General features: G+C 31.0%; 1 protein-coding gene across 3 annotated transcripts in view; it reads left to right on the top strand.

Annotated features, from left to right (window-relative positions):
- Positions 1 to 8,545, top strand: part of LOC107608908 (MLP-like protein 28) — a 32,507-nt gene extending 23,962 nt beyond the window's left edge. For 2 of the 3 annotated variants that reach the window (XM_021107231.1, XM_016310688.2), the window contains exon 2: positions 242 to 580. In XM_021107231.1, coding sequence (XP_020962890.1) covers positions 242 to 513 — 272 coding nt within the window. In that variant the 3' untranslated portion in view covers positions 514 to 580. Of the gene's footprint in view, positions 1 to 241; positions 581 to 7,984 lie in introns of those variants that run through there. The other variant, XM_021107232.1, reaches the window with a different exon arrangement.

Raw genomic sequence — 12,761 nt, 5'->3', positions numbered from 1 at the left:
TCAGCATATTCAGACGTTCAATATTTTTTAAGCGACAAGGATATAATTACAAATTTAAAACTAATGTAGAATTTCAATTAAAAACTTTTAAAGTGTACGTACAATCAATTACAAATTTAATGAATTATAACTACTAATAGAATAATTTAATCTAATTTAATCAACGTCCAAATAAATACTTTTTTATATACATTTTTTTGAGTAATCGTTTATTTTAATTGATTATTGTGACAAAAAATAGATGGCAAGCCAATTAAGTTGAAGGAGAAAATTGAAGCTATTGACAAGGAGAACAAGTCAATTACATACAACCTTTTCGATGGAGACATAAGTAAGAACTATAAAGTCTTTAAGTTCTTTTTTCAAGTGTTTGAGAAGAGTGATGGTGGTGCTACAGCTAAATTCACTATTGAATACGAGAAAATCAATGAGAATGTTGAAGCTCCATATGGATTCATGGAGTTCTTTGACAAGGGTGCTAAAGAAGTTGATTCTTATCTTCTCAAAGCATAGATATAACTTATAAAATAATGTGTTTGTGGTTAATATTATTAAGAGGTTTTCGAATATATATATATATGTTGCAATAATCAATCTTGGACACGGACAATATTATAAAAGCTTTTAAAACGTCACTGTAACAAAATTATATTGTCACCTTTTAAAAGCGTGTTTTTTTTTATGGCTACGCTTTTAAAGTGTAACAAAAAACATAGTCAAATCTTTAATCAATTGTCACTCTTGTAAAAATGTGGCCATTAATTTTTTTTTGCCGCACTTTTGAAGCATAATAAAAAACATGACTAAATCTTTAATCAATTATCATCTTTATAAAAGTGTGGTTATTGATTTTTTTTATCACGCTTTTAAAGCATATAAAAAAAAAAAGTATGGCCACAAACCTTTTTTTGTTGTAGTGTTGTTTTGGTTTTCATCCTTGGTTTGAATGTAATATACAATAAGTTGTATATGCGTGCCAATGATTTCTCGTTTGAGTGTGTTATGTGCTTGTGTAATATATAATAAGTGGGATGTTTCTCTATCATATAAATTATTTGATATCCGTCTGTTTTATTTATTTATTTATTGTTTATTTTTGTCAAATTAAATCTCAACATTCAACTATACATTGATCATATCTGTTTTAATTTCCTAAAATAAAATTTGGTATTACCATATCATGACAATAATAACATAAGGTTGCTTATAAGCTGGACATGATCTGATGACGTATACAACAAGCTGGTTAGGGAGTGTTTTGTCGATTTTTAACAAATCGATGATGGTTCGATATCTAATGGTTTGGGAGCGAAACCTACTCCTCTTTGCAGGTATCAGTTTTCTAAAAGTGCATCAAAGTGTCTTCGATGATTCGACGAGTACGTAATAGGATAAAAGATAAATTAAAACTTGTAAAGCAATAAAAGAAACAAATGAATAAGGTTTTCAAAAAGAAAATGTACTGAAATCGGAAAAGACTGTGTTGAAGTTAAAAGAAAACAGTAAAATGCCTTCAACTGGGTCAAAGGACTTTGACATGAAAATTAAAAGTGCAGAAATGTAAATTAGACATTGAAAGTAAAGAATACTTGAAAGATAAACTTGCTTGAAAAATAAAGTTTACAATAAGATAAATTGAAAAAGCAAAGACATGGAAGGAACCCTACAGAAAAGTAACTCGATTGCAGACTTAGAAATTCTCTGGGGATATGAGTGTGCTTGAGTGTTTTCTGAGTTAAAGTTCCAACCCTGATTTTCTAAGGCTTCCTAGTATTTATATTCTACCTTTAGTAACTAGCAATTAATTATAATTAATTACAATTAATTACAAATTTGAACTTTTCAAATACTTTTTCCTTGGTAACTGCTCCCGCCATTTGAATGGAGACGTTTCCCATGATTTCTTCATGTGATAAAAGCCTTTAACTGTTCCACTACCGTGACTATTCGACCAACCATTCGAATGCTCAATTCGATTTCTCCTCTCGAGAAGGTCTAATCGAATAACAAGTCATTCGAAATCTAACTAGCGCTCATTATTCTCGATCCCCGCTTACGCGCTCATCTTCTCGAGAAATTGTCTCTGACTCATTCCGAATCGACTTGCTTTCATCGAAAAATATTTTTCGATCAACAAATTGCCCCCTTGGATTAATGTGTTTGCCTTCAATAACATCATTAGAAGATAAAACACTTAATCCAAAACTGAAAGCGTCAGTTCTCAAATCAGTAATAATTACCATTTAAGCTCCTATTAATCAACAAATTGCTCCCTTAGATTAATGTGTTTGCCTTCGATAACATACATCATTTAGAAGATAAAATACTTAATCCAAAACTGATAATGTCAGTTCTCAAATCAATAATAATTACCATTTAAGCTCCTCATTAATACTGACCCACTCGACACGTTTCTCGAAACTTGCGCATTCTCTTTCTACCACTTCGTCTTCTTCACTAAGTTACCTCTATTCGTATCCCTTTCATAGTAACTGTTCACAGTAGTACTTTAAATTCATCATTCCCACCTTTGTTCAAAATCTTTCGAAACTCATTATCCCTTGAATTCTTCTTACATCAAAGAACCTTTCCACAAAAATCCTTAAACTTCCAACCCTTTCTTCCTATGTTTAACAATGGCTGGTTCCTCTTCTCATGCCACTACTCAAGATAAGGGTAAAGGTCATGTAATAGCAATGCCATCTCCGCCGGCCCTTCGCATTCTTAATCAAGTCAATGATGAAATCATTGACGATCCCCATTTGCAAGTCAATGACACCAGAATCCTAATCCCCTTCACAATCGGTGCAGATACACACTGCTTCCTTGGACCGATTGAAACTCTTGAGAGGGCAAACAAAAAACTTTCTTTCTTTCCTAATGCTGAAGGGGAAGATTTATTAATAAACCCTTTCTCGTCTGTGGCATTCTCGCCGCTCGCATTCAATTCCCAGGCCAACCCCGTGTCTGGGACCGCTGCGGCCTCCACCCGAGTGATTCTCTGGGTAGTGCCGGTGTCCTCTGCAACCGATTTCCGTCACCACAATGCGCGCTTTGCATGTGCAGTTTTCTCTTTCGCAGGATCACCGCGGTACGGTCCTCCTCGCGATCTGCATCGACCGTCCACCGTAGTGCGCTCCCTTTATTTCGTTTCCACCTTTTCAATCCGATCAAAGACACTTCCACTAGACGACACATGCATAAGGAGACATAAGTAGGAGACACATCCACAAAGACACTTTTATTAGACATAGTCCAATTAAAAAAACACTTCCATTAGAAATCCGGTGCTAGGGGTGTCCGCGGATCGGATCGGATCGGATATGGCCGAAAATTCGATCCGATCCGCACAATTTCCATCAGATCGGATCGGATATGATATCCGCACTTTTTAGTGCCGGATCTGATCCGATCTGATCCGCACATTTGTGGATCGGATCGGATATCGGATATCGGATATATCCGCATAATTAAAAATTCTCTTTTTAATCATATTTCTATGTAAAAGAATTCGATAAAAATATTTTTTTCATACTTTTAAACTTATTTATTCCTAAAATTATTTTAATCAAACTCTGTCTAAATAACAAAAATAAAATAATACAATATATGAATAATAATTACTAACTAAAACATACAAACAAGTAAATATAATACCAAACATACATATATTTATTTATTTTTTAATTATTATAGTGCGGATCTGCGGATCCGAGGATCGGATACGCGGATGTAGAGCAGATATCCGCGATCCGATCCGCAAAGGGTGCGGATCGGATCGTATCCGCAATTTTCGGATCGGATGCGGATATTTACAGTAGATCTGCGGATACGATCCGATCCATGGACACCCCTATCCGGTGCAGCGTGTGTGGAGGCCGAGCAGCGTCGACGGTGACCTTCGTGTGGAGCAGCAATGGTGGCGCTGAGCACGGCTGTGGTAAAAAGAAGGTAGGAGAAAGTGATAAAATGTAATTCTAAATTATGGTGAATTTTAGTAATTGAGGTGTGTTTTTTTTTGTTTGGTGGGCTTTAAAATCTAGTTCAATAAGAGTTGGTAGAAGTTAGTAGAATCATTCTTAATTACTTAGCAAAATTGGTTTTATTATTGTCATATGAGTACGGCGGAAACATGCAATGTCAATTTAGATAGTAAAATATTTGTTATCTTTTAAGCTTTCATATACTTTTATTAATTATTTACTATTTATCACAAATGACAAATCCTAATAAAGCAATTATTATTCCTTTGACCATTTTCTGTAAACAAATACTTCACTGTATGTGGTTAATGGTATATAAAAACATTGCTATTAAATTTTACCAAAAAAACTTATAATCTTTGTTCGAGATTTTTTTACCAAATACTCCACTAATAAAAAACTTATTAATTGATATTTTTTTATTTATAAGCTAATTTGTTCGAGATTGAAATAATTAAAAACCTAATTGTCACTCTATTTAAATTATAATCTTTGTACTAGTGTTTATGGAGAGTAGTAGGACAATAATAAATTAAAATTACAGAATTATATGAAAAATTAAGAATATTATTAGAGAATTAAATAATATGTTATTTTAGCTTTTTTTTTTTTTTGGATTTTCCATACATAGTATCTTTTAACTTAGCAGACCAAAAATTATTTGTCGCAAATTTAAACTCCAAAATAAATAAATTAAATAAAGAATTTTTATTTGAGCTCAAAAATAAAATAAATAAATTAAATAAAGAATTTCCTTTTAAAAAAAATTAACGGATAAAAATAAAAAAACCTATATATACTTATATATTCCAAGGATCATAAAGAATTTCCTTTAAAAAAAATATTAACTGATTGTTAATTGAAAAAAGAGTTAATCATTAAAAAAAAAAAAAAACATAACACGTTATTGAAGTTTTATAACGCGAAAATTTCGCTCTAATTTTTTCGAAAGAAAGGTTCTATAAAAATGTTCTTTCTTCGGCAGCACAAATAGTGTTAAAAAACAAATGGAGGCACTCTAGCTAGACATAACAAAATCCCCAAAATTAAAGTAAACCAAACATGGCATAATAATCATCACGCATGATAAAAAAATTCTACAAATAATTACAGAGATTCAATTTTCTTATAGTGATTATTATTAATATAAATAAATGGTTTAATCAATGATCACTCAAAGTACGGATTTCATAATTTATTAACAATTGTTTTTTGTTGGACAATTGATTGATTTGTTTAATCATCACTGCCTGGACAATAACAATGATCACAATGTAGTAAATTACGTACTAATATTAAATATTAAATTTGCATTGACAACACAGATATGAAAATATTTCATCCGACAAGATTAAATGAGAATCAACTACTTTACCTAATACAAATACTATATATAATCATTGATCAATTATACATTGGACAAATTACACACACGTTTTTAGTGAAAATTATCAGAAATGTGTTTGAATATTTTAAAAGTACAAGTTAACATTTTATATTTGATAAACTAAATTTCTTTTCTTGTATCATTATTTTTTATATTGTCCATATCGTTTATCCCAATTAGTATCGTTATTTCGAGGAAGTCTAGAGAACCAACGTTTAAACGATCCAACTTTAAACAACTCTATTTAATATTTATTAATTTTAAATTATTTTTTAAAGTCAGAATCTGATTAATTGACATTAATTACATTTTTGAATAATAATAATTTGATAAATTAACCGCTCTCTAAACACAGTATTATCAACCTTTCCTCTCATAGCGTCGGCCTTCTCCCTCGTGCAGACCACCGCTTCGCTGTCGCTGCAGTGCGCCACCATTTCTATTGCACATCTCGCCGCATCGCTGCCTCTATAGTGCGCCGTCGTTCCCGCCGGATTTCACGCTAAGTTTATGTTTATAGTCATTTTGTGTTGCCCAATATTCTATTTCGTATGACATAGTTAAACTAATGACATTTTTTGTTGCATATAAATCTCGACACACTTTATCACTTTGACCAATGTCCACTTAAATCTTACGACTTACATTATCGTTAATTTTTCTACTGTCTTGAATAGTACATGTACTAGAAGTTTCTGGTACGGGTTGTGAGATGGATCGGAGACTTGCGAGTCGAAGTGATTGTCGGATCGTCTTCTTGAAGCGACGGGGATAGTACCTGCAAAGACACTCCAACGTCCAAATCAAAATGGATCTAAGAGGTCTAAGGTGTAGAGAATGAGTGACGTACTTGAGGGGACTTCTGACTTTCCTTTATATAACTAGTAGTATTTATCTCGTCTTATCTTATCTGACTAAGATAAGAGAGGTTCGAATTTGAATGTTGGTTGAAGATTATTAGGCCGGTATGTGCCGCTAAGGAGGGGCCTGTTTCCGGGTAATCGATTCCGAGGCTGTCTTCGTTCGGGACCCAGGAGCTGGGTCCGTAACAATACACTTATAGTACTTAAATCACTTTGTTTGTGATAATGCGTTTTCTCCGATTTTTACTTATGTATTAGTGTTTTTACTTCCCGTGCCAAACTTACATGTCTCGGGATTGAAAACGAAAATCTACCAAGTCTACACACATAAATCATGGCAACTTAACACGAATTAACAGGGTATGGTCGTATAGATAATCAACATAATTCATTGGAGACTACAATGAATTATAATAACTTTCTGCTTGAACGTAATTTGTGGCAGTCTAGCACGAATTAATAGGGTATAGATAATCCACATAATTTGTTGGAGGCTGTAGCGAATTATGAGGACTTTCTGCTTGAACGTGATTTTTTAGAGGCCGTAACAAATTAGCTAAAGATACATAATTGTTGATGCATACAGCGGGGAATTGGAGGATGTGAATCCCATGACATGTGAAATTACAGTATAACTTTGGAGGATGTGAATTTAATTGAACTCTTGATGATCTAGAATGTTGAAGGGAAGCAGCAGCTGCAAAATCAGAATTATCTTGCTCTTGCTTTGATGGCAAGGCATTAGTCTGAAAAACAAATAAAAATAGTAAGGAAATAAAATTCAAATAAATGCATGAATTAAAAAAGACATAAAATTCAAAAAAAGACATGATATGTTTGATTATTTTATTAGTTTCAAAAAAAATTTATTATACAATTTGATCGAATCAGTTATTTAGGAAACAATGCATACAAATTAGAGTTGCAATTTGTTAAACTGTAATCTCTAGATGTGGTTAATTATAAATATGGTTAATTATGTTGTAAGTGAATAACATATTAGAAGTACTCAATATATATTCTAGTGTATGTGACTTGCAACATTCAATAAAACAAATTAAAGGAGAAGAATTTTGTGACATAATAATAACTTGTCATGTTCACAATTTGTGGTGAAAATTTAGAAGATCACAATCTTAAAGAAAAATTACACTTTTGTAAATAAAATATACAATGTTCTTCCCTCTCCTCGCTCCTTACCATTTAAAAAATAATAAAATAACAAATAAAAATAGTAAGGAAAATTTTGTAAACCATTCGTAATTATTGCTTATTTAAGCATCACAATTAAAGTAAGGGTGATATTTAAAAAAAATTAAAAACATTATATTGACTAGTATGTTAGTAAGTATTAAACTGTCTATTAATTTATATTTTTATGTATTAAATAAGTATAAAAATGATAAATACGAAATTAGTACAGTACAGATAGTAAACACTTTCCACTCTAAAAAAAATACATTATATTGATTTCAAGTTTTAATAATATAACTGCAAATATATAAATGATGAAGTTTATTTCATAAACAAAAATTTGTGCACCAAAATTTTTTAAATCTCTATTTTATATAATAGAAGTAGATATAAAATAAATTGAAAAAAAATTAGCTAATTGTTATTTTTTTAATACATGTGTGTGTACGTGCGTGTGTTCATCCACAAAATTAAAGAAAATCAAACCATCAAGCACGATAAAAAAAAGATTATTGTTTATTTTAATTGATTAATGATTATTGTGACAAAAAAAATAGATGGCAAGCCAATTAAGTTGAAGGAGAAAATTGAAGCTATTGACAAAGAGAACAAGTCAACGACATACAACTTTTTCGATGGAGACATAAGTAAGAACTATAAAGTCTTTAAGGTCTTTGTTCAAGTGTTTGAAAAGAGTGATGGTGGTGCCTCAGTTAAATTCACTATTGAATACGAGAAAATCAATGAGAATGTTGAAGCTCCATATGGATTCTTGGAGTTCTTTGAGAAGAGTGCTAAAGATATTGATTCTCATCTTCTCAAGGCATAGATAGATAGCTGCATCCAACAGCTATTATGAAGAAGAATCTCAACAACATATAAAATAATGTGTTTGGCTAGCTATATATATATAGCTTGTGGTTAATATTATTAAGAGGTTTTCTTATATATATAATAATTGCAATAATCAATCTTGGACACGAACAATATAATAAGGATGGTTGCTGCTGCTTGCTTCGGCTTTTCATCCTTCTTGCTTTGTATATGTGTGCCAATGATTTCTCGTTTGAGTGTGCTGTGTGGTTGTGTAATATATAATAAGTGGGATGTTTTTCATATCCGTGTGTTAATTTTTTTTCGTTTATTTTTGCCAAATCGTCTCAACATTCAACTGTACATTTGATCATATATGTTTTAATTTTCCAAAATAAAATTTGGTATTTACATCTCGTGACAATAATAACATAAGATTGCTTATAAGTTGGTCTTGACGTATATAACAAGCTGGTTAGGGAGCCAACAAAAACCAGCTAATTTCTTTTTACTTCTTTCATCACCCACCATCGCCGTCGATTGCCACCCTGTTGTTGTTGACCACCACTCCCGCCTCCATCAACTGCCATCCATCGTTCTAAATTCTAAATTATATTCTAAATACTAAATCTCAAATTCGAAATCTTAAATTATATACCTTTATTATGAAACCACTCATCCTAAAAGTTTGTGTTGATGGATAAAGTCAACGTTAATAGTTATATTTCTAACATTTTTCTTCAAGCAAGAGCCTCTCTTTTGGGTTTGCTTGATTTGCTATTTTTTTTTTTTTACTTTTTGGGGTTCACCAAAGATCGAATTCGTGATTTTCTAATACCATATTATGAAACCACTCATCCCAAAAATTTAAGCTGATGGATGAAGGTAACATTAATGGTTATATCTCTAACAACTTTAAATTGATTTTACTTTATTTATTTTCAAATGTTCTTTTTATACTTGAGTTGTATGTATTTATTGATTTTAATTTTGGATATTTCTTTTTAATATTCAATTGTTGACTAATTTTTCGAAATAGTTGATTGAATTAATATTGACTACTCTTTATATTTTTTTTTCGTATATAAACTAGCACTTGACCTTAATTAGACATGTACTTTAATTTTATCGTCATTTAAATAGATACACAAACGTGTATGTGAATGGTAGTTGCTTTGTCATTATTATGTTTTCATATTTAACAACTTATTCACCATCATTCATTAGTCACTCTCATAACCATATTTTACCGGACAGTGTCAAATAAGAATCAGTCCCTTGCATATGCCCTAACCATATCGACCCCTCAGATCACAAGACTCCCTGTCCAATTCATTTCATTTCATTCACGTTTTCCAAGTGTTGCTTACCTTGTTCTTTATAACTTAACGTAGGTAAGGGTAATTGTACATTCGGTGCATGCTCTAGTGACTATTATTATTTATTATGATGGTTATACAACTTCGATAACACTTTTTAAGTATAGTTAAAATTAAAATAATAATAGTTAAATATTTAAAATAGTTTTTAATTTAAATAATAAAAGTAAAAAATACTCAAAAATGTATAAAAAGTGTGCCTTTAATTTTACTAAAATTGTTTAAATATTGACTATTGCAAAGGTTGACCGGTGTATAGCTCGTCCGTCGATGTATGTCTTCAAGCTTCTCGTCGGGATGAGTTATACGTCGGCAAGGAGAGAACAAGGGGTGGGTACCTGCAAAAGACACTCCGACGCTCAAGTCAGTAAGTGTTTAAGAGGTATAAGAATAATTCTATGAATATAGAATGTAAGATATGAAATAGAAGTTATCATGTGTTGCGTGTAATAATTCTATGAATATAGAATGTAAGACATGATATAGAACTTATAGAACTTATCATGTTGCCCCTGAGATTAGATATAAAATATTCCTTTTATAGACATAGAATTGATGAATGATATTCATGTTATTACCGTTTGGTCATTAAGATTGAAATGATGGTCATTAAGTCGGTGATGAAGGTGTCGGTTACAAGCAAAGAATGAATGATAATTAACGCCGAGTTGTAATTCATAATGCACAATAAAGACCGAGTTATAAGGTGACAGATCACAGCCCCCAAGCTTTGTCTGCCGATCATATGATTAAGGCTAAGCTTAGAAAATGAAATGAATTATAACTCGGTTAAAAGATAAGTGAATAATGATATAGTGAGCCCCCAAGTTTAGTCGGGTTATTATGTCGGCACTTATTCAAAAAATAATTGAGTGGTAAGAGTCATTCAATCAAGATAGTTGTGCGGGGGATACTTTTCCGCTTAAGAACAATTTTAGCATTTGATTGTATGTGAACTGAAAAGTTCAAAGATAGGTATCTATTGACGGAATCGATTGTATGATCCGAGGATATAATGATTAATTGTCTTGGGAATTTTTCCGACCCACAACAACTTATTGATAAAATTCTCACTCAAAGCAATTAGTTATTGAATATTTACAATTTATAGTAAAGGTCTGACATGAATAAGATAAATTGAGAAAATAAATAGGTATAAAGTTGCAACATATATTGAATAATATATATTATAAAAGTAAAATAGTTCAAAGTAAAAAATATACCTTGAAAGTTGATAATTGTAGAGAAGAAGATGACATATATGAATGTCATACATGTCAAATGTGAATATTTGAATTTTGTTTTGTAGGACATGCTTTAATTTGATAACAAAACAATAATATAACAGTTATTGAATTATACATTTAGCATAATGTTTCTAGCAATTATAGTATGACAAGGGATATTCTTCGTGCAATAATAGTAAATTACCTGTTTAATTTTCTACATTAAACAAATAGTAACATAAAATTTAATAGCATAAAGTAAATAGTGTAACAGTTATATATAATTGATATATAATTAATTTTTGATAGAATCCAATTTTAAGATTTAAACTCATCATTATTGTCATTTAATTGTATAAATGAAATCATTAAGCAATAAGAATATAATACATAATGAAATAAAAATGCAATTGACATGGTTGTTATGTGTCATTATTGTATAGAACATATATTGAGGTTTGAATATAACTAATAAATCAGTAAATATTAGTTACACAAAATATAAATGCAAAAGTATGTTGAATAAAATATATAATTTTACTTGTGTAAATAGGGAACTTTGAAAAAGTAAGCAAAATTGATAAGCGAGTTTGTGCTCGGATTGATTGAAAATTGAGTTTGTTCTCGGATTGATTGAAAGCCGAGTTTATTCTCGGATTGGTTCATTGATCGATTATGATATGTGAAAGATTATGATACGTAAAAGTAAAGCAATTCAAATGTATAAAGTACATACTTTATAAAAAGTTACGATAGATTAAAATTTGATAAGAGGTATTAAATAAAATCTTAAACAAGATTGTTGAGATTGGTTCAAAATTTTGAATGTAATTCAAGTTTTATGAACTGAGGGGAGTAGGAATTATTTTACTCGCTCCCCACAGACGGCGCCAATTGTTCTTGCAGAGGTTGACCGGTGTATAGCTCGTCCGTCGATGTATGTCTTCAAGCTTCTCGTCGGGATGAGTTATACGTCGGCAAGGAGAGAACAAGGGGTGGGTACTTGCAAAAGACACTCCGACGCTCAAGTCAGTAAGTGTTTAAGAGGTATAAGAATAATTCTATGAATATAGAATTTAAGATATGAAATAGAAGTTATCATGTGTTGCGTGTAATAATTCTATGAATATAGAATGTAAGACATGATATAGAACTTATAGAACTTATCATGTTGCCCCTGAGATTAGATATAGAATATTCCTTTTATAGACATAGAATTGATGAATGATATTCATGTTATTACCGTTTGGTCATTAAGATTGAAATAATTGTCATTAAGTCGGTGATGAAGGTGTCAGTTACAAGCAAAGAATGAATGATAATTAACGCCGAGTTGTAACTCATAATGCACAATAAAGACCGAGTTATAAGGTGACGGATCATTGACAAAATTATATAATCATATTATAACCATTATAATACTACAAAAATATATAATTTCCTAACATAATTAATACCGAAATTTTTATAACAGAAAATAGAGTTTGATTTGTATAATCTATTTTTTTTTAAAAATAACATAAAATAGAGTAGAACACGAAATAATTTCATAACTCTGTAAATAATAACTTGAAATGTTTTGCATGTTAGCTTTTGTATTGGAGCTAGAAAATTGCAAAGCGTAATATCTAGATTAAATCTCATAGTAGTCCTTGAATTTTCATAACTTTCACCATTTTAGTCATTTAGATTCAAAATTCACTACATTTATTCCTGAGCATCATATTAACAGCTCCAAGCATCATATTAATTGGTCCTTAGACCCTTTCTAACATTGAGTCAACGAATGAAATGTTGAGCTAGCTCTGACTTGCCATGCTAGACACAGGCTAAATGACGTTGTTTATTTTGGTGCTTGAACAAGACAAAAATGAGGTTGTTTTGGATAACGAGGGGAGATAAAACGGTTTGCATAT

The sequence above is a fragment of the Arachis ipaensis genome, chromosome B07 (genome assembly GCF_000816755.2).
Source record: "Arachis ipaensis cultivar K30076 chromosome B07, Araip1.1, whole genome shotgun sequence".
Classification (NCBI taxonomy): Eukaryota; Viridiplantae; Streptophyta; class Magnoliopsida; order Fabales; family Fabaceae; genus Arachis; species Arachis ipaensis.
Note: the sequence above shows the minus strand (reverse complement) of the source record. Positions and strands in the feature narration are given on the sequence as shown.